The sequence below is a fragment of the Rhamphochromis longiceps genome, linkage group LG23 (genome assembly GCF_057381845.1).
Source record: "Rhamphochromis longiceps isolate RC_006_pf linkage group LG23, R_longiceps_female_GT1.1, whole genome shotgun sequence".
Taxonomy (NCBI): Eukaryota; Metazoa; Chordata; class Actinopteri; order Cichliformes; family Cichlidae; genus Rhamphochromis; species Rhamphochromis longiceps.
Genome location: NC_140578.1, coordinates 45,635,510 through 45,656,720, shown reverse-complemented (window position 1 = coordinate 45,656,720; position 21,211 = coordinate 45,635,510). Strand labels below are relative to the sequence as shown.

Here is a 21,211-nt window from a genome sequence, read left to right as displayed (position 1 = left end):
CGACATCTGTTCAAGTTTTTCCTTCAGCCCCTGGTGTTACATAATGTAACCACCATTATGTCTTTATGGTGGCCAGCAGCTGCTTGTCTGTCTTGACTGCAGCCTAAAGTCCCACTGGACCTTAGCCAGTTGTTGTCATCCAGCTGTGTCTTCCACCACAAATAGCTGCCAAGATGATCCCAAACTGTCTCATAATACTGAGGTCCAAGCTCTGCGGAGGACCATCCTTGACTTACTGTGTTTTTATCTATTCAGATATGCTTTTAATGTACTGGCAGTGTGTTTGGGATCGTTGCAGTACCAAAACAAAATCAATCAATCTTTATTTATAAAGCACTTTTCATACAGAAAAAATGTAGCACAAAGTACTTTACATAGTTAAAAGCAGCCCACCCCACCCTCCAACTCACTCCCCACACTCTCAATACACATATATCCCCCCACCCACACACACATACACACACGCGCACACTTAAAGAGTAAAAATTGGGCTGGGCTCGCATGAGCCAAGTGAGGAAACATTATAACAGGGAGCCGTCTGCACCGGGAGCCGGTCACAGACCGCAGCCTCCGGGCTGGGCACACAGCAGGAGGGAGGCCAAGGAGCCCCCCAACCAGGCTGAGAGGACCCCCAGAGACCCAGCAGCCACGGTCAATAACAGCCCCGGTGCAGAGAGCGCCCTCCGAGGAAACACTGGAGATATGACGCAATATGATATATACAGGGTAAAATGATAAAATAAATAAGAACAGGATACAATATAAATATAAATATGAGTAAGAAGATTAAAAAATGAATAAGAATAAAATCAAAAAATATTAGGTAAAGCCTAAATGAATAATAGAATAACAGGATAGAATAAATAAGCATAAAATAAATAAACGCTAAGTAAAAGCTAAATTAAAAAGGTGGTCTTGAGCCTGTTCTTAAAAACATGTACGTTCTCTGCGGCCCTGAGCTCCTCCGGCAGGCTGTTCCACAGACGAGGACCATACCACTGAAAAGCTGCCTCTCCGTGAGTATGTGTCCTGACTTTAGGGACAATCAAAAGGCCAGTACCAGAGGACCTCAGGGTCCGCGAGGGTTCGTATGGTAAAAGCAGATCTGAGAGATAAGAAGGCCCGAGACCATTAAGACATTTAAAAACCAATAAAAGAACTTTAAAATCGATCCTGAAACACACGGGGAGCCAGTGCAGCGATTCTAAAACCGGTCTTCGTCAGCACACGAGCTGCCGAGTTTTGCAAAAGTTGTAAAGTTGAAATATTCTTCTTAGGAAGACCAGAGAGCAGGGCATTACAGTAATCAATGCGACTGGTAATAAAAGCATGCATCAGCATCTCCGTGTTGGCCCGAGAGAGAATAGGGCGGACTCTGGCTATATTTTTTAGATGATAAAATCCAATTTTGGTTACATGTTTAACATGTGGGATAAAACCAAGCTCAGAGTCAAAAATAACACTCAGGTTTTTCACTTGTAGCGAAGGACATAGTGAAAATGCCTCTAATTTAGACAAGAGTTTCTCTCTCTGAGCCTCAGGACCGATGATTAAAACTTCAGTCTTGTCCTGGTTAAGCTGTAAAAAGTTTTCTGCCATCCAAGATCTTATATCCAAGATACAGTTAAAAAGGGCATCCATTGGTCTGGTGTCATCAGGAGACACGGAGATGTACAGCTGCGTGTCATCAGTGTAACTGTGGAAGTTCACTCCATGCCTACTGATGACACTGCCGAGAGGCAACATATACAAATTAAAAAGTACAGGGCCTAGAACCGACCCTTGAGGCACACCACATGTCATTTTATGGATCTTAGAGGAGCATGTATCCATACTCACCATAAAAAAAAGATACCTTCCAGATGGTATCGTATGATTGATCAATATCTGACATTACTTTTCTTCATAATTTCATCAGTTTTCACAAGATCTCCAACACCACTGGCTGAAGTGCAGCCCCAAGCCATGACGGAGCCTCCACCGTGTCCTACACACAGCTATAGACACTCACTGTTGTCCTGCTCTCCTGACCTTTGTTCACCATTTGAACCAAAACTGTAAACTTTGGATTCACGACTCCACCACGGACACCTCAGTCTTTTCTTCCCGTTTCCCTTCATTAAGGATGGCTTCTTGACAGCCACCCTTCCACTGAGACCATTGCTGATGAGGCTTTGGTGAACAGCAGATGCATGAGCTGAAGGTCCTCATGCATCTTTCAGGTCTTTGCTGGATTCTTTTCCCATTTCTTGAGGTCATGACTTTCAGATACAGCGCTGTTCATCGAGACTTTTGCACAGTAGTAGATTAGTGTTCAATAGACATGGTTAATGTTAAAGTTGCGTTTATTTACAAAATGAATTGCGGACATTGCAGACAGAAGGCTTTAAGGCTCCTAGGTGACATTAAACTTCTTTATCCAATCTGTTTTTAAACCTCAAACAAATTAATTATTTTGGCTTTTCAAAGTCAAGTTTCCTGCTTTTATTTTAAATCTAAGCTGCATTTTGGGGAAAATCTGCTTTCACTGGGCGCTGTGACTTGTTCAGACTGACTCACATCCTCCTCTTTTTAAAATCTGATTTCGAGATAAAACAGATGTAAGATGAAACTGAACCAACTAGAGACCACTTGAACTAAAAGAAGTTCCAGTAAGTTGCAGGCTTTCCCATCAAAATGACCTCATGCTTCATCATGCAGCTCGTCATCACTGATAAATGTAAGAAACTTGAACTAAGTTTGGAGCAAACACAAGAAACAAGTTCTAAGTGTTACCAAGAAGAAAGTATATTATTTATTTTTTGTATTTACAGTTCAGTTTACATTAAAGAAAAAAAAAAATCTGTGTTTGAGAGCTGAGAACACACACATCATCCTCTTTTCTGTATCGTTTGATCTCTAAATTCATTTGGAGGACAGAACATAACAGCGGATGTCAGAGGCAGGACACTATGATGCATCAACGCTTTGACTTTCTTATCACTGACAAGTGTTCTGGGACAAAAAAAATTAGAAACATTGTGTTTTAAAGAATCTCAGAGTTACTTGAAGAGGCTTAAACATCTGCCCATGAAGCAAACATCAAGTGCTATGAGGACAAAAGAACAAAAAAGTAACAATAATCTTTTGGTTGCTACGGTCCTACAACAAAAACCAGATTAGAATCATTCAGGAGCACACGAGAGCATTTTAACATCCTGAGGATAAAAGTGAACGGGAACAAAGTCTCATCTCCTAAAATATTCTCTCTTCTCTTTGATTTGTCTTTTGTCTCGGCTTTTACCGATCGGGTCTTTGGAGGCAGAAGACTTTCACCTGGTTGTCTCCTGAAGCGGTTACAGCAAGAGTGGCTTCCCTGCGGAGACACGAGGACAGCCAGGATGTGATTAAGAGACAGTGGAAACAAAGAGTAAATATTTACTTGAACCCTGCGCACAGTTGGCTGAGTTCACATGGATTTTTATTATAAATAGTTCAGTGATTTAACAAAGTTTTGTGTTGCAACGTCAGCCATTTGTTCATCGAGTTATTCGTCACCACGGGAACGACTGCTGTTCCTGGACAGCAGTTGTTCAAGCAGCTCAAACTCACACTCATGTGTAATCCTGGAGCTGGAGCTGATCTCAGTGCTTTTAACTGCAAAACCTCATACTGGGGGGGACTTGTGATGTAATTTGATATGCATCTTCAAGTAGCTTTACAAACCACCTCATCTGCTCCTCCTGCTGAGTACAATCTGCCATCAATGACGTCAGCTGTGCGCTGTGGGGTCTTACTGCTGCTCTTTTCACCTCTGGATTTCCACAGGGAGAGCCAGAGTGGAGAGCAGCATCAAAAACATCAGCATGCAGTGGGAGGGTGGGAAATTCCCAGCGCTGTGTTTTACAGATGATGTGGTGTGCTTTGGATCATGAGCTGTTCCACACCTTCTCCATACTGCCATCATTCTGGTAGAGCTTTTCTTGGTTTTCCCAAACTGTGCTGGCCTTTATAGGGGAGTCAAATCTAGGCCTTCTATTCTTGCATCATGAGCTGTTGCACCTTGCAGTGTATTTACTTTCATGCAGTCTTCTCTCTTTACAGTAGACTTGGATACGCCTGCCTCCTGGAGAGTTGTTCACTTGGTGGGCTGTTGTGAAGAGGTTTCTTTCCACCATGGAAATGATTCTGTGATCACCCATTACTGTTGGACATCCAGGTCTTTGCCGAGTTGCTGAGTTACAGGGTTTACGAGCACGAACGGTTAAGGTCATGCCAAAGCATCTGATTTAAGTCCAGACTTCGATTCCACTCCAAAACCTTCATTCTGGCTTTTTCGTTGAGCCATTCAGATGCAGACGAGCTGCTGTGCTTCACATTGTTCTGCTACGTAACATGAGTGCAACAACGATCCTTCAGTAAACTTGAGCTTCAGAGCATGACCTACTGGCCCAGTTCATCCTTCAGGATTTTCTGGTAGAGAGCAGAATTCATGGTTGCATCAATTACGGCAAGTCGTCCTAAACCAGTGAAGCAGCCATTTTTATCCAGTCTTCTTCTTGTTGTTTAATCATGAACTGACCTCAATCGTGACAAGTGAGGCCTGCAGTTCTTTAGATGTTGTTCTGGGCTCTTCTGTGACCTCGTGGTTGAGTCGTTGATGTGCTCTTGGAGTAGCTTTGGCAGGTCGGCCTTTCCTGGGAAGGTTCACTGCTGTTCCAGGCTTTCTCCATTTGTTGTGTTTCAGTGGAGCCTCAAAGCCTTAGAAATGTAAGACCCTTTCCAGACTGAGAGGTAAATTACTTTGTTTCTCAGCTGTTTCTCAGCTGTTTCTCTGGATTGTAGCTTTTCTTTGAGATATTTTAGCCTACTGCACTTTGTCAGAGTTATTTTTGACTCATAAACAACATTTTTAATGATCTGAAACATGCAAGTGTGACAAATATGCAAAAAAGAGAAAAGAATAAAACTAAATCAGGAAGGAGAAAGACTTTCTCACAGCCAGAAATTGTGTTCTGCATTCACAAAATTAGAATAACTAGCTTTGCTGGTGCCTCCCAGTGAAAGACTACTTCTGCACATCCCTAATTTCTAATGCACTTAAGTGCCCTTGAGCAGGGCACACAGTCCTGGCAGTGTGCTGTGGAATCATACCTGTTCATGGTGAAGTCCAGGATCTCTGCGGTGTGGCCCTTGTACTCAGCCACCATGTTGCCTGAACGAGCGTCCCATAAGCGCAGCGCGCCGTCTAAACTGCAGGTGGACACCACAGAAGAAGACTGTTCCCACTGCAGGTGAACGATGCCAGCCTGGAGGAACACAAAGCGCGATGAAAAACAGGCAAAGGCGACACCAACACCAGTTTTAAAGCAACATAAAGAGTAAATGCTTATTACAGGCTGGAGGAAAGAGAGTTGATGTTTTTAGCTCCTTTTTCGGTAAACTGTCAAAGAACGACTTCCTTACTGAATGTTCTCTGTCACATTATCTGCACACAAGCAACATCCCTTCAAACAAACCTCCCTAACCCTGGGAGGGTTTCTGATATGACTGCAAAGCCTCCCCACAATACACAGAGCATAGACCAGTATGAACACAGGCGGGACCAGACTAAACGTGCACAAACTGTGCCGCTGTCTGCCGCTTCTCACCTCGTGACGGCATCTGTGCCTCAGGGCTTGCGTGGAGAGATCATATATGGCCAGAGTCCCGTCCAAGTACGCAACAGCGATGAGCGGCAAGCTGGAAAGGGCGACAAAGGTGAAACTGTTGAGGAGGAGCTGAGGCTCTGATATGCTTCTGTATTACTGCGAGTGTGCAGCCCACTCACATGTTGCAGAATCCCACAGATTCCACAGAGTTCGATTCCTCTTCATCTTTGGAGCCTTTTCCTTTGCCTCCCTCCACAGAGAACGCGCCGACCACCTTCACACAGACACGTAGGTCAGACACAGGAAGCACCTGCTTCACTACACTTCCTGCCTGCTTGGTATTGGTTGGCTGTGGCACCCACCTTTCCCGTGGTGATGTTGATGAGCTTTGCACAGCCGTCCACTGAACCTGTCAGCATCAGAGAGCCGTCCTTATTGCAAGCCAGGCAGGTTAGCGCCCCCTGGTGTCCATCCTGACCTGTTAGGAGACAAACAGCATAAACTACATGCATCTCAGTAAACGTCTTGAAGCACCGCTCACTTCTGTATATTCTGCTAGAAGAAAAACGAAACCGGTAAAAACAATCTGTTCTGTGTCAACATGATGCCACTCTGCTTCAATACTGTTGATGTCCAGGCTCTGGGGAGGCCAATCCATGACTGATAGTATTCCACTATGTTTTTCTACACAGGTATGGTTTTACTGCACTGCCATGTTTGGATCACTGCCGTGCTGGAAAATGAAGTTCTTGGCAAAAAGAGGCTTTCAAGATAGAAAAGCAAATGCAGCCCAAACCATGAGACGGCCTCTACCGTGTCTTACAGACGGCTGCAGACACTCACTGTTGTATCTTTGGCCTGATGTCCTTTTGGATGCCTCACTCTGTAAGACCTGCCACTTCTCTCACGTTCACTTTCTTGACTTCCACATGCTGCTTGTCTGCTGTAGAGGATTGTTTTGGCCTGCCACTTCCATCCTCCACTTGGCAAGTTTTCTTAAATTTATAGGACACACTGCACACCATGCTGAGATGTACCAAACAGTCGCCTAATAGCTCTTTGGGAATTGCCTTGTTGGCGCAAAAACTACTATTTTATGTTTGTCTCCAGCTTTATCATCTTTGGCACAGATATAAAACAACTGATGCCTTTCTGTGAGACACTGCTAGTAACAAAGTGACTAAAGATAAAGGACGTGTAGAACTGGTTCATCCCTTGCGTGAGCTGTGTTTTTTTTAATGTTTGAATCATTCGGTGATGAGGGGCTTGGAAAAATTCTTCTTGACAGGGACAAAGACTGGACTGAAAATGAGTGAGGAAAAAAAATGTCCAAAGAAAAACTATTGCTCAAGACAAATGACAAGAAAGTGTGGCTGCTTGAAAGAAGACAAAAGACTTTCACACAGTACTGTTGTTTTAAACCAAGAATTATGATCAACATTTACTGCTGCTGCTCATCCTCGTTGTTTACAACTGTTTACACATGTTAAACAACTTTCTCCAAATACGAGCTACAAATTTATTTACAGAAGACCTTAGTTTTTCTGTTTCTTTTTATTGAGCCATAACTCAACAAATCTGTAATATGCTCTGCTACTTTTATTGTTTTTCATCTGTTTATATGTAACTTTAATGTGGGAAAGAGCACCGAGACGCCTTTCATCCAGAATCTACACTATTAAACTAAAGCCAGCTGCATCTCCCCCTGGAGTCATAACAGCACATGACATGCACAATAACTAGGGATGGGTACCGATTCTGACATAAACGGTAGTAACCAGACCGAAAAGCAGCGCACATTTCGGTGCTTTTTTTCCCTGAGATGTCATACACTTTGAATTCTAGCCAATCGTTTTACCTTTGCGAGCGTAGTAGGTGGGCCCAGGTACGTACGTTCTTTTAGAGCAGAGCTACAGATTAAAAAAGCGGTCAAAGTCTGGCTGTACTTCACAGATGCAAACTCAGCAGCAACAAGTGCTTTAAGCTGATACTGTGATACTGTCAAAGGAGGTAACTCCTCAAATCCGATGAAGCACCTGGCGACGCATAGCGTTGTTTTAAAAGCCGAGAAATGCGCCGTATTTGATAGCTTGCTGCGAGACCTCACACCGAGCACATCTACTGCGGGTTTGGTGCCTGTTATCAGACCCGGAGTTAGCAACATCCCCAAAAACCCGAAGAGGAGAGTCCTGGCCCCTAGCCCTGCCAGTGTAGCAGGAATGATGAGGATGATGATGCAGCAGCCGTTCTTCTCTGCGTGAGTAGCTTAATGTTGTTTGTGTGTAATTTACGTTGAGTAGGCTAACCACGTTATTACATTAATGCATGTAAGGTGAACTAGCAAACATCATCATAGCTACATGCGGCTGTCTTCTTGTTTGATGGCAGGTACTCCCTTCACCCTGGCCAAAAAGGCTAAAATGACCAAAGAAAAAGTGGAAAACAGCTGAACATGAGAGGTTTTTGGACAAAGTTTGTGTTCTCCATTCTTTAAGCACCGGTTTGGTACTGTATCAGATAAAACCTAAACGATACCCATCCCTAACAATAACACACCTTCTTTCATAAACACACCTCCGTCATCTGGCCATCAATTTCCTATAATCAAGATATAACTTAATATGTTTTCTGATTTATTAAACTCACAAATCACCTTAATAATAAAAAGAAAGCATGTGTGAGACCCACCTTTAATGACGTGGATAGCATTTCCCTGCTTCAAGTCCCACACGCGTACTGTTCCATCCTCATAACCCACCACAGCTCGTTTACCTGGAGGAGAAAATATATAAATTACAAGACTTTTGAGGACTGAGGGGCATTAAAGGTAAAACAGGGCACAAAATGACAGTTTCATCCATTTAAAACCACATCCATAAAATTATAGCATACAAAATAACGGCAAGAGCTGCTTTCACACAGAGTTTTCTAACTGTGGTTAAAAGTGGGCAGGTTTTTGGGGGTACTGTGTGGGGTGACTTTTTGTATCCCATCTCTCACCATCGGGGAGGACTTTGCCGCTGGTGGCCTGACAGGCCGAACTCTGGAAGGTTTTACAGTCTCCTGCGGGGATCTTCCACATCCACACGTTGCCATCATTCGTTCCCGCTAGCAGCACTGGAGCACAGGGATGCCACTCCAGCCACTGAGATAGAAAGCAACAGCTATTACACACACACGCACACACAGACACACACACGCACACACTCTTACCTCCAGATCTCCCACTTCAAAGGACCAGATCTCCTCTTTAGTTTCTACTTTCCAGACTTTAATCAAGCCGCTCATGTCTCCGGATGCCACCAGGGAGGAGTCATGGCTGAACATGGCACACGTCACTGAGTCCTTGTGACCTGTGTAGGCACAGAGGGCAAAGAGCATGATGATTTTTTTTTCCTGTTTTGGCCATTGTCCTGCCCATCTGGGACATCACAGTGTGTCCACATCTTTATGTAAACAATCTGAAAATGCTTGCGTGGACACATTTCACACATGGTTGATGTCAACACAGCGCTCACGCTATGCAAATAAATGCACTAGTGCGTTTCTACTTTAGAAGAGCACACAAAGCCACATTGAGCCATTCTCACACATTCATACAGAGCTTCAGTCTGTGCCTTTGAGGATTTTCTTTCACTCACACTCTGATGGATGCACCAGCAGCAGCTTTGGGTTCAGTATCTTGACCAAGGCAGCTTGGACCAGAACCTGTTCACCCTTCTGAGCCACAGCCAGCCCCAAATTGATGCAACCCTTGTTGGCATCTGCAGATGCCTATTTCCCAGAGTAATTGGAAATGCTAATTACCCTGTTTTTTGTCATTTTCTTTTGTTTTTGCTTTATCTGAGAATACCAGGATTGTGTTTAAGTCTGGAAAAGCAGGAAGAGTTTTTGTAAAGACTCCCATGTTTGCTCCTCACCTGCGTCCACAAATGAAGCCAAACCACACTGTAACTAAACATTTTGTGATTTTAACCATGCTGTGCTGGTGCTTATATTTTAATTGCCATGGTAGAAAGCTTTATGTGATCACCCCCAATCTACCCCCTGCATAAACAAACGCCTTTGTCTTTAGTTCAAGCTCACTACAGTGATTTCCCTAAATCATCCAACCCTCTGAGCTCTACACTCACCTGTGCACTCCAGCAGAACTTCCCCATCGCTCACCCTCCAAACATAGGCCTTATCATCCTCCCCTCCGCTCACAGCCAAGCTGTTGGTCGCTGGGTCCAAACTCACACAGAACACCGAGCCTGGACAGAAAAGAAAAAAAGAAAAAGGGTCAGACCTTTTTAAACCTTAAGCAGCCAGGAGCAATCAGAGAGCAGCAGCAGAGACACGAGGGAGGTTTTCACCGGTGTGTTTGTTGAAGGTGAGATCGCTGTCGTCCTGCTCTGCCTCAGCCTCCATCTCGTCCTCAGTCTCCCAGCCGTCATTGTCATCACCTGCGTTTCCAGCGTCATCGAAGTCGACGTCCTCCAAGTCATCAGCCAAATCATCTACGAGAGAAAAAGCACAGCACACGACGGTCACCTGATCTATATCTGCTCTTGTCCCGCCTGTCACGGGAGAGGAGACGGGACAGGTGCTGCCGAGACCCACCTGGGCCAGGCTCCGTGTCGTTCAGGTCGATGACTTCAATAATTTCCTCATCTCCGTGGAGCTCAATGGCACTTTCCTCGGAGTTGTCCATGCTGCTAGCAAAACAGCCGCAAAAAAGCTCGGTTCACGTGACTTTTGAACGGCCTCGCGCTCTGCGGCTCCCAGTAAGCTTCAAAATGACACTCTGACTCTCTAACGTCGGTTTAAGTGACGCGAGGACCTCAGAAAGAAGAAACTACCTGTCAGAAGGAAAACTGACTCCCATGTTTTCTTCACGTTGTCGAGATTAGAGAGACTGGCGCATACTTGTGACGTAGGGGAGTCGCTCGCATAAAGCGTCATTCACGATGTAATCCGCAAGATGGCGCCATTGGCAAAGTTACACAACGTGGCGGGAAAATATTGGCTGACCGGCAGGATTAGCAAAATTAAAATTAATAATTTAATACAAGTAATTGTATAGTAAAGTCCCCGTGGGCATCTTGTCTGAGAACACTTATTTGTACAGTTATATTAAGTTAAGTTTAGTTTTTACTTAATTTTCTATGGATGAAATGATAAAATAAAATCATTTTAATGGTCATGGGGACACAACACACTGTATTAATAGAAGTTTTTTGGAAAATAAATGATTAAAACGTCTGTAGATCCAAAATTAGGTCAGTTAATTTCGTATCTCTACCTAGTTTACTGTTTTAAAATTCTCAGAAGGATTTTATTTAAAATATCTCTAGTGGTAGTCGCATCAGTGTAAGTAGTAGCTGTAATACAACGCAATCATTCTTAGGTCTTATAATAATTTGAACCACATTTGAAGGACTACTCATGATTCGTCAGTTTCAAAGAAAAAAATATGACCAATATTTGACAATAATACTAACTATGTGAGAAATGTTGTTTTACTATCCAAGTATATTCTAGTCATATTAAAATCAAATCTCTATTTAAAAATACATACAAATAGATGGGTAACAAGCACAGGCTAGAGTGTATAAACAAACAGTTAAAATGTGCTAATGAAACACAGCAGTTACCTGTTATATGTTTAACTAACTAACATACACTGCATTCAGAGTATTACGTGGTTTATGTTAAAACTAGATAATCCCAAATTTAAAGTCTCTATACAAACAGACCAAAAAAAAGATATTTGCGTACGTAAAACAAATTAATCAGCCTAAATCCTCAGAAATAACTATTTACTGTTTTCTAAATTACGCTTGTCTGTGAATCTGTTTATTCATTTATTTTATTAGCTGCTCAGTTGTGTCCTTATTACTGATATGCCAAATATTACCAGTTTGCCTAAATAGAATTAGAACTTCATGACTCCTTTTGGGGAAAGAAAGTAAAGTGAACTGACTTATAGTAGAAAAAAATAAAATAAAATGAAAAGTGATTCAGAGGATTGATTAATTGCACTGACACCATATTAAGTAAAATCCAATATTAAAACTGTTATGATGATAAAATAAGCACACTTTAATATCACAATGCAGCAACTTAATACATTCTTTCTCTTTTTTGCTATTCTACAAGTGTAATTTTCCCTGTCACACAGATGATGCTGCTGTCTTATAATGTATAGAGTATCACAAAATAACTTTATCATGATAGACACTAAATATTGTGATCCTGTTGTAGCACAACTAATACCCATTCTTAATTTTCATCAGCGGCACATTTCGTATTTTACACATTTTAGAATTTTTCTGTAAGAAACATCAAAGTCAAACATCCTTGTAAGGACAATCTTTGGTGTCATAAAACATCGCAGTGGCGTGTTCCTCATTGTAGCTGTATAATCAGCCCATTGTCCTTTCACTTATTTCCCTGCATGATTAGACCTCAGTTTGCCTTCTAGTGAAACGCTTAATGCAGGGTCACAAAACTCTAATTCATGCACCTGTTATTACAGGTTCAGGAGGTGAAGCAAGATTTTGATTTGCCGGAAAATTAATTTGTGATGTTATTGTTATTGTCGTGGTAGCACAGTTTTATATTAGGACTATAAATTACTAAAACTTTCTATTTTATACTTACAGGACAGTCTGGGCAGTGAGATACTAGAACTTTTTCTGTAATTTTACACATTTATTTCTTACACTGTATACCCAAAGAGTCATGCTGGCAGATTTATTTCATTACCTGAAGCAACATTTCTTTATCGTGTGGAAAAACTGAGACATGCTGTTGAAATTACACTTCCTTTTCTTATATTAAGATATCTCTGGCATTTAATGTGTAGTTAAATCTCTTTACACTGACTGAAAGGGCAGTTTCACCACTTCAGCCCACTTGAGATCAAGGTGGGTTATATGTGGCCTACTATGTAAAATGCGATTGGCTTCCCTGCTTTTGAGCCTTCAAACCTAAAAGAGGTGCCATAGAGAAGAAGTACAAGGCCCAATTCCCATCAGCTTCACGTACGCTGAGCCTGACCTCTGACCTCCGTGCGCTTTGGGAATTATTGGAAGCTCCCTTTTCTATCTGTGATTAAAACAGAAGGCATATGTCAGAATGCAATAACACCACAGGAAAAGCATTCGAAGCAGGTCTGCTCATTTTAAAAGGAGCTCCTCTCTCCCGTCCTTAATCCCTCCATCAAACATTCCCTGGCTGGAGATATTTTATGAACACTTAGCACAGTTTGTCTACATCAGGCTTTCGGTTGGAGTTTTATGTCTTTTGCTATATGCTGCTGGCAGGACTCGGCGACTGCATGCCCAAATAAGTTTTACTGGCTGCCCGGGCCCTCCGTGTTCAAGCTTTCTCCTGGAAAAATACAGCCATCTCATGATGTGGTGGCGAGATGTGGAAATATCAGGGTGTACGTTATTTAGACGTTTTAAAGCTGCAGCAGGCGAGAGATTTATAAACTCTCTGTTGGGTTATGACTAACGCTGGAAGAGGCTTTCTCTCCCTGGAAAGTTCGATGACATTAGTTACAACGCCGGTCGGAGCTGCTTTATTTCTCAAATCCATTTTTGCTGTTTTCTCTTTTCTTTTTTCGGTCTGTCAGGCCAATAAAAAGAACTTCATTCGACTCCTACGTGCATAATCTTTGGTTATGTGCTTCTTCTAACGCTGTCAGATTAAATTGGCAATATGAATCCCATTTTTGGACGTTTTTAGTGCAGCTGCTTGACATCTGTTTTTGGAAGGATGATGCAAATGCTCTTCCAAGAGGTGATATTTTCCAGTGTAATCAAATTAACGCATTCTCATACCAAAATATGGCAACTACTGATTTTTTCCCCTTTTAAAAGAGCAGGTAGAAATTCTTTGAGGCTTAGCAGTTTCTCAATCCCATGTGGTCCTTAAATGAAAATACTGACAATACAACTGAATAAAGTCTGGGATGGTGGATATACAGGCTTACTGCTAGACTGTTTATACAGTCTTTGGTCAGGAGCAACAGGAAATAGCACATGACCTCAAAAAAACATGCGATGCAGTCTCAGGATGTTCACTGAAACATCAATCATAAGCTGCAAAGAAACTTTCTGCAGCCTTGCCTGTGTTCTCGCCGCTACTAGCACATGTTTCGAGGTTACAGACAGATTTTCCACAAGCTCCTGTTCGCCGGGGGGCAGGATATTTGGTTGTGGTTTCAAGGTGAAACGTCACCAGCGGTGGAAAGCAACCGGCTACGTGAACTGCTGGACACACAGTTTGCTTCATGCTCCCACTTCACTACAGTTCAGATGGAAATGTAGTGTTTAGACATCATTTGCTTTTCAAAAAAGCAAACGTAAGAGCCTACGGAGGCGCCGCGGCAGGAAGGTTGTGGGTTTTAATCTCTCTCTTCGTGGGCTGGGACCTTTTGCCGTGGAGTTTGCATGTTCTTGCTATGCCCAAGTCAGTTTCCTTTGGGCTCTTTGGGTTCCCCCTCCTGTCCAAAAACCTGCACATTGAGATAAATGTGACTGTACACTGGGAATGGATGTAGGTTCACAAAAACAAAGCCATGTATAAAATGTCAAGCATATCGCATTAAAAGTAATGTAAAAATCACTTTTGTTCCCCACTCTGACTCTCACTTTGAACTTCAGCAGATTGTTTTGATCATGTCTATATGCCCACATGCATGGAGTTGCTGGCATGCGATTGGCTGATTCGACACCGCTGCTAATAAACAGCGGAGCAAGTGGAGCTAAATAAGTGGTCAGTGAGCGTATATAGCAGCCCATTTCCACTCCATCCTAACATGCTCACCATGATGAGTTTGCCTGTTAAGCATGCCAGCATGAAACAAAACGACACAGTGGTTCTATCATGTTCAAGAGAAGGCAGGCATTTCTACAGCTCATATGTCATGGACTGCTTATGAAAATGATGTGGATCGCTAATGAGCGCTGCTGCTCAGTAGGAAAATAAGTCAATTTGACCTCATGTCAGAAGAATTAGTCAAAGGCTCCAATTTGAAACCACCAAAAAGCCAAAAATGATCAGACCAGTTACTTTATTGATTCTCACAATATCTCAGATTTATCTTGTGAACTGGGAACTGTGCCAATAGATGGCCTGATTTGTTTTTCTTCTTGCTAGGAGTGCTCTTCAGAAAGGCTTTTAAGTCTGCTTTTTGGTTTTTTAACACCCAGATGCTCTGGAACATCATGTTGGGTGGGCTCCCCTCTGCCGTCATCAGGACAGCTAAGACCGAGAGCGACCCGTCAGAACAACATTTCTCAGTTTATCGCCCCAGCAAGCTGGTTTATGTGTAAAAAGCAGGACAATCTGGGGTGCTATTACTTTATAGGCACACACATGGAAACGCACACTCTGCCTGAATGGGACATGGAGGCATATTCGTCTGTCACGAGTGAGCGCGTGCAGTACATGCACCTTTTACACACATGCACACGCACATAAAAACAGTATCAGTAATAAGGCCTGGGAGCTGTTGCTGTGTGAGAAGTAATTACTCCATGCAGCTCAGCGGGGCTTTGATGGAAACTTTTAGACTAACTGGCTCGACTGTAAGAAGCCTCGGCTCTGCTTCTTTTTAACAAGAACTCTTTATGGCTTCATTTGCTCTCTTTTCTCTCTTAAACGCTCCTGTTTCAAGGAAACCTGGAAGGGCCTGATGTTTTTTTTTTCTACACGCACGCAACCTAACACACAGAGAAAAAGTTGCAAACGCCATAATTCCACCGATACGTTAGAAGTTGTGGCTGCGCAGGCCGATCACACGCTGCCAAATGCGGTGTGAAGATGTTCAGAAGCGCTTTCTCCATGGCTGCCGAGGTTCTTTATGACACTGAGGTCTGCGAGCTTTGTCTGCACGCTGCGACTGACTCATGTGGGACCGCGCTGGGTGAGACGACGGCTTCCCTTCACAAACCACTAACAGCCAGTTGTGTGTGCACTGCAAGTGGTCTGGTCTACAGCCCGTGTGTGATGTGTCTGCTGTGGTAGCACAGCCGAGGTTTGCGCAGGCCCTGCACGCTCACCAGCCTGTTGACTTTCTAGCCTGATTACTACTCCTCTTCCCAGCCTCTGGCCAAAAAACATGGTGTATTTTTGGAACAACATTACTCAGGATCTGTGTTTTTAGCCAGAACCATGTAAGGTTCTTTGGACCGATGCTTTTAAACACATCATGCTCCAAAGAAGCACTCATGACCTAAACTCTAAAGTGGAAGGAGGTGATGGCTACTCCCCTGGATGCAAAACAGTTAACACAATCAGTGATTTGGCAACTCGAGTGTGTTCGCTGAATTGCAAATGTGCTGCTCTGGGCAATATAAGCCAATCTAATCCCTGCTTTGACATCATTGCCCTGGACGCACTCACACACTTGCTCGTACACGCACTTTTGACTGTTTTATGCATGTCTGCGTCAGCAAAAGCTTGTACACAAACAATACAGATGCAGATGTCCAAGAGCAATTTGTGCTCCCTGACAACACGAGTATAAACTCTGTGCTTTTGTGCAGAGCATGAGACAATGAGGGCATATTACCTTCCAAATATACCGAGAGCCATGATTCTTCTTATTAACACAGCTTTTACAGCTGTTTATTCGTTGCATTTGCTCAGCTACAAACAAAATGTGTCATTTTGCTCAAGACAAAAGTAATAAACTACTGGATAGACTGTCATGTGATACAAACGTTTAGTCAGACCAGCCATTAGCATTATTTTTCACTCTTAACTTGACTAACTTTTGGTAGTTGCCTTTCTATTTTCTATTTATTTTTTATATCGTAGAGAAAGGTATGATTTTGCAGTTGGCCCTGAAAGATATTAATTAAACTGGAAAGTCATGTCTAAGTTCTGTAATTAGATGGTAAATGTATCTTATGTCTGCATACATAAAGAGAAAGAAGGTCAACAGCTCCAAAGACCTTACACGAGCATATCAGAGATGCCTCCAAGTCCGACTGCCTTACGTAACTGAAACTCCCTAGCTCATCCCTAAATGATCATCTTTTGTTGCTATGGATACAGCTGTCCCTCAGGGGCCTGCTGCAAAGGAGGAGCGACCTTGATTAATAAATGCAAGTCGTAGTGGAGCAGCACAAAGCTGGCCCGAGTTAAAACTAATAAAGAAGGTCTTCTGACGGCAGTGAAAACCTTGACAGTGAGAAAGAGAAGGTCAGCTGGGGCAATTAAGCATCTGCCCCAGCTGAGGTGCCCTTGAGCAAGGCGAGGACTTGCTGGTGGACCCTGACCTGTGATCTCCCTGTAGAGGAGGAGAGTGAATGAAAAATGATAATGAACCAACTCCATCCAACATTAATGATAAAAGAAACTACCAGTATGATGCTATGTAATTCTAAATTATTATAAATTACTTGGAGATAAAATAGAAAAATACATAATAATTTAAAGCATGTGACAAATTTTGTGTATGTTTGCTAAAATAGTTACGCTAATATTAGATAAAAATATTGCATGCTAAATAGCAGGCCAGCTAGAAGAACATGTCTAAAGTAGTTGATTGTGTGTAAATTATACACATAATCAACTGAATTACCTAAAAGGAGTGAAAGACTGAAATTTGCAACTGTTAATTAATTATGTTTGAAAATGTAACAGGTGAATAATTCAACAAAAAACAAACAAACGCATTAAATAGCGGGCTAAGGTAAAAGTAGGCTAACTGTTAATGCTAGCCAAATAGCCAATATTAAAAGTACTTTAAATTTATAAATAGTGCAAATAAACTGAAAGAGGAAGAAGGAATGTGTTAAATAAAAGTAGCCCTATCTGAAAAGCCTGTTAGTTGGAACGAAACTATAATTGAGCTCAGGTAAAAGTAATAAAAGGTAGAGTAATTTAACACATTTAACATATATTGTGTAACAGTCACAACACTGTGGTTACAAAGGTGTGACACGGTAGGAACAATACTCAGGTAGGCTGTGACGTTTAAATTATCCCTAGTTGATAGTAAGAGACGCAAAGTGTGCCAAGAAAATGTCCCCACACCATTACTGCAGCATCAGCCTGAACTGTTGATGCAGCATAGATGCTTTCATGTTAATCTTTGCCAAATTGTGACCCTACCACCTGTCACAGCAGAAATAAAGAACTTTTTTCAGTCTTTAATTTGTGCACTTTTGGTGAGCCTGTGTGAAATGAAGCCTCAGTTTCCAGTTCTTAGCTGACAGTAGTGGCAGCCTGTGTGGTCTTCTGCTGCAGTAGCCGTGTGCTTTAAGGTCCCAGCCGCTGTGCATTATCTTCTGTGAAGTTGCTGCCATGTGATTGGCTGATAAAACATTTGTGCTGACAAGCAGTTGAACAGGTGTACATGGCAATAAGTGGCCGATGAGTGTAGTTCTTCACGGTAATGGGTAAAAAAGTTTAGAACAGGTGCTTTACTGATGAAGCCTGGAGCCATATAAAACCTGGAGGTAGGGTTCGATTTTAACTTGACCCACATATTGACAGTTCAGTCATGTTGGGAAAATTCAAATCAAAGATGCTAAAACATCTACATACTAGATAAATAATGGCTTAGTTGCTTGATGTGACGGCTAAAATTATCGCACGTCACATGACAGCCTAGGAGACAAGTTTAGAAAATTTAGAATCAACATTTCTCCTTCAAATATATTGAAAATATTTGTGTTGGAGCAATGTTCATGAAAATAAAAAATGAGCTTCTTTCCTTTCCTGAATAACAACTTCAGAATCAAATCTTTCCAAAGCGTCTCCGCAGACTTCAGCGAGCCACCGGAGCAGCCTCAGGGTTATTAGAGCAGACTGAAATCATAGCAGAGCTCTGTAGTCTACTCACACTGGGTGAATAATAACGCTGTCTCCGCCCTCAGATGTAGCCTATATAGAGACTGGTTAGCATATTACAGTAATTGAGTCAGCTGAGGCAGGCAGTAGTGTTGCAGGTTTGCCTGTGGGTGGCTGCTGAGATGCACAATCAAATACAGAGTAATGGAAATAAAAGCATATTGGATTAGAGCAGGCAGCATGGAGGGCGTTTCATGTTGCAATGCACAGGAATTGGATAAAAATGTTTGTTCCATTTTGCTGCCGTTGAGCAACTGAAGTAAGGCTAGAAATATTGCATTACAGGCAGAAAACTGCTGTCACATAGTAATTACAGCATAAATAGATTAATGACGCATTATGAAATGTTCGGTTACTGTTGAGGATTTGGTCTCTTTCTGCTTTTGATGTCAGTACACTGACTGGAACTTAGACTGACATCAGTGTTCTTCAAGCTCTTTCTTGTTCTGTTGCAGCAACAAGTATTGCTTTTACATAAGTGCTCAGATACCAGTTTAAAACTCTATTGGCCTACTGCAATAGCACTGCAGTACTGCTACTACTAGAACCTTCTTGGAGTGTAGTAATGACACTAAGGCAGATAAAGCTTCTATAAACTAAGATAAGGTTATTAGAAAAAGTCATTTATAGAAGTCAATCAGCAGAACACGAAAGAGCAGATTAATGATCACAACCCAGAAAAATGAAAGATCCAAGACTCTTTATTGCCATTATGCAAGCATCACAAAATGATGGCAATGCTTCCTCACCGTGCATAAAATTAAACACACACACATGCCCATATATAACTAAACATAGATACGTACGCACATACAGTGGGGCAAAAAAGTATTTAGTCAGCCACCGATTGTGCAAGTTCCCCCACTTAAAATGATGACAGAGGTCAGTAATTTGCACCAGAGGTACACTTCAACTGTGAGAGACAGAATGTGAAAAAAAAAAAAAATCCATGAATCCACATGGTAGGATTTGTAAAGAATTTATTGGTAAATCAGGGTGGCAAATAAGTATTTGGTCAATAACAAAAATACAACTCAATACTTTGTAACATAACCTTTGTTGGCAATAACAGAGGTCAAACGTTTACTATAGGTCTTTACCAGGTTTGCACACACAGTAGCTGGTATTTTGGCCCATTCCTCCATGCAGATCTTCTCGAGAGCAGTGATGTTTTGGGGCTGTCGCCGAGCAACACGGACTTTCAACTCCCGCCACAGATTTTCTATGGGGTTGAGGTCTGGAGACTGGCTAGGCCACTCCAGGACTTTCAAATGCTTCTTACGGAGCCACTCCTTTGTTGCCCGGGCGGTGTGTTTTGGATCATTGTCATGTTGGAAGACCCAGCCTCGTTTCATCTTCAAAGTTCTCACTGATGGAAGGAGGTTTTGGCTCAAAATCTCACGATACATGGCCCCATTCATTCTGTCCTTAACACGGATCAGTCGTCCTGTCCCCTTGGCAGAAAAACAGCCCCATAGCATGATGTTTCCACCCCCATGCTTCACAGTAGGTATGGTGTTCTTGGGATGCAACTCAGTATTCTTCTTCCTCCAAACACGACGAGTTGAGTTTATACCAAAAAGTTCTACTTTGGTTTCATCTGACCACATGACATTCTCCCAATCCTCTGCTGTATCATCCATGTGCTCTCTGGCAAACTTCAGACGGGCCTGGACATGCACTGGCTTCAGCAGCGGAACACGTCTGGCACTGCGGGATTTGATTCCCTGCCGTTGTAGTGTGTTACTGATGGTGACCTTTGTTACTTTGGTCCCAGCTTTCTGCAGGTCATTCACCAGGTCCCCCCGTGTGGTTCTGGGATCTTTGCTCACCGTTCTCATGATCATTTTGACCCCACGGGATGAGATCTTGCGTGGAGCCCCAGATCGTGGGAGATTATCAGTGGTCTTGTATGTCTTCCATTTTCTGATGATTGCTCCCACAGTTGATTTTTTTCACACCAAGCTGCTTGCCTATTGTAGATTCACTCTTCCCAGTCTGGTGCAGGTCTACAATACTTTTCCTGGTGTCCTTCGAAAGCTCTTTGGTCTTGGCCATGGCGGAGTTTGGAGTCTGACTGTTTGAGGCTGTGGACAGGTGTCTTTTATACAGATGATGAGTTCAAACAGGTGCCATTCATACAGGTAACGAGTGGGGGACAGAAAAGCGTCTTACAGAAGACGTTACAGGTCTGTGAGAGCCAGAGATTTTCCTTGTTTGAGGTGACCAAATACTTATTTGCCACCCTGATTTACGGATAAATTCTTTACAAATCCTACCATGTGAATTCATGGATTTATTTTTCACATTCTGTCTCTCACAGTTGAAGTGTACCTCTGGTGCAAATTACTGACCTCTGTCATCATTTTAAGTTGGGGAACTTGCACAATCGGTGGCTGACTAAATACTTTTTTGCCCCACTGTATGTCTATGCACATGTCGTCATCCACATAAACACATAAACGTTTGGCCTGAAGATGTGCAGGCTATATATAGCTGTGATCACGTGGAGCAGACCATCACGATAAATGCCATAAGGTAGCATAGGTGCCTCAGGATAGTAATAATAAAATAAAGGATAATAAATCCCAACATTTAAAAGCAATATTTTTAGGGGGGGATGCAACAAACTGCAATAGTGTCTAATTATAGTGCACTACAGGAAGGGGATAATGATCCCGTGATTCCATAAAAACGCAGTAAAAGTGGAAAGTGTGTGC

At 42.5% G+C, this 21,211-nt stretch overlaps 1 protein-coding gene across 1 annotated transcript; it reads right to left on the bottom strand.

The window, feature by feature from the left end:
- Nucleotides 1-2,751: 2,751 nt before the first annotated feature.
- On the bottom strand, nt 2,752-10,529 carry aamp (angio-associated, migratory cell protein). The gene is made up of 11 exons (XM_085398880.1): nt 10,233-10,529; nt 9,986-10,129; nt 9,764-9,883; nt 8,844-8,983; nt 8,631-8,775; nt 8,319-8,402; nt 5,993-6,108; nt 5,810-5,904; nt 5,631-5,721; nt 5,134-5,288; nt 2,752-3,355 (listed from the first exon to the last, which is right to left on the bottom strand). Exons 1-11 carry the CDS (start codon nt 10,321-10,323, stop codon nt 3,280-3,282), a joined length of 1,257 nt encoding a protein of 418 aa, XP_085255006.1. The 5' UTR covers nt 10,324-10,529; the 3' UTR covers nt 2,752-3,279.
- Between the last annotated feature and the right edge of the window lie 10,682 nt (nt 10,530-21,211).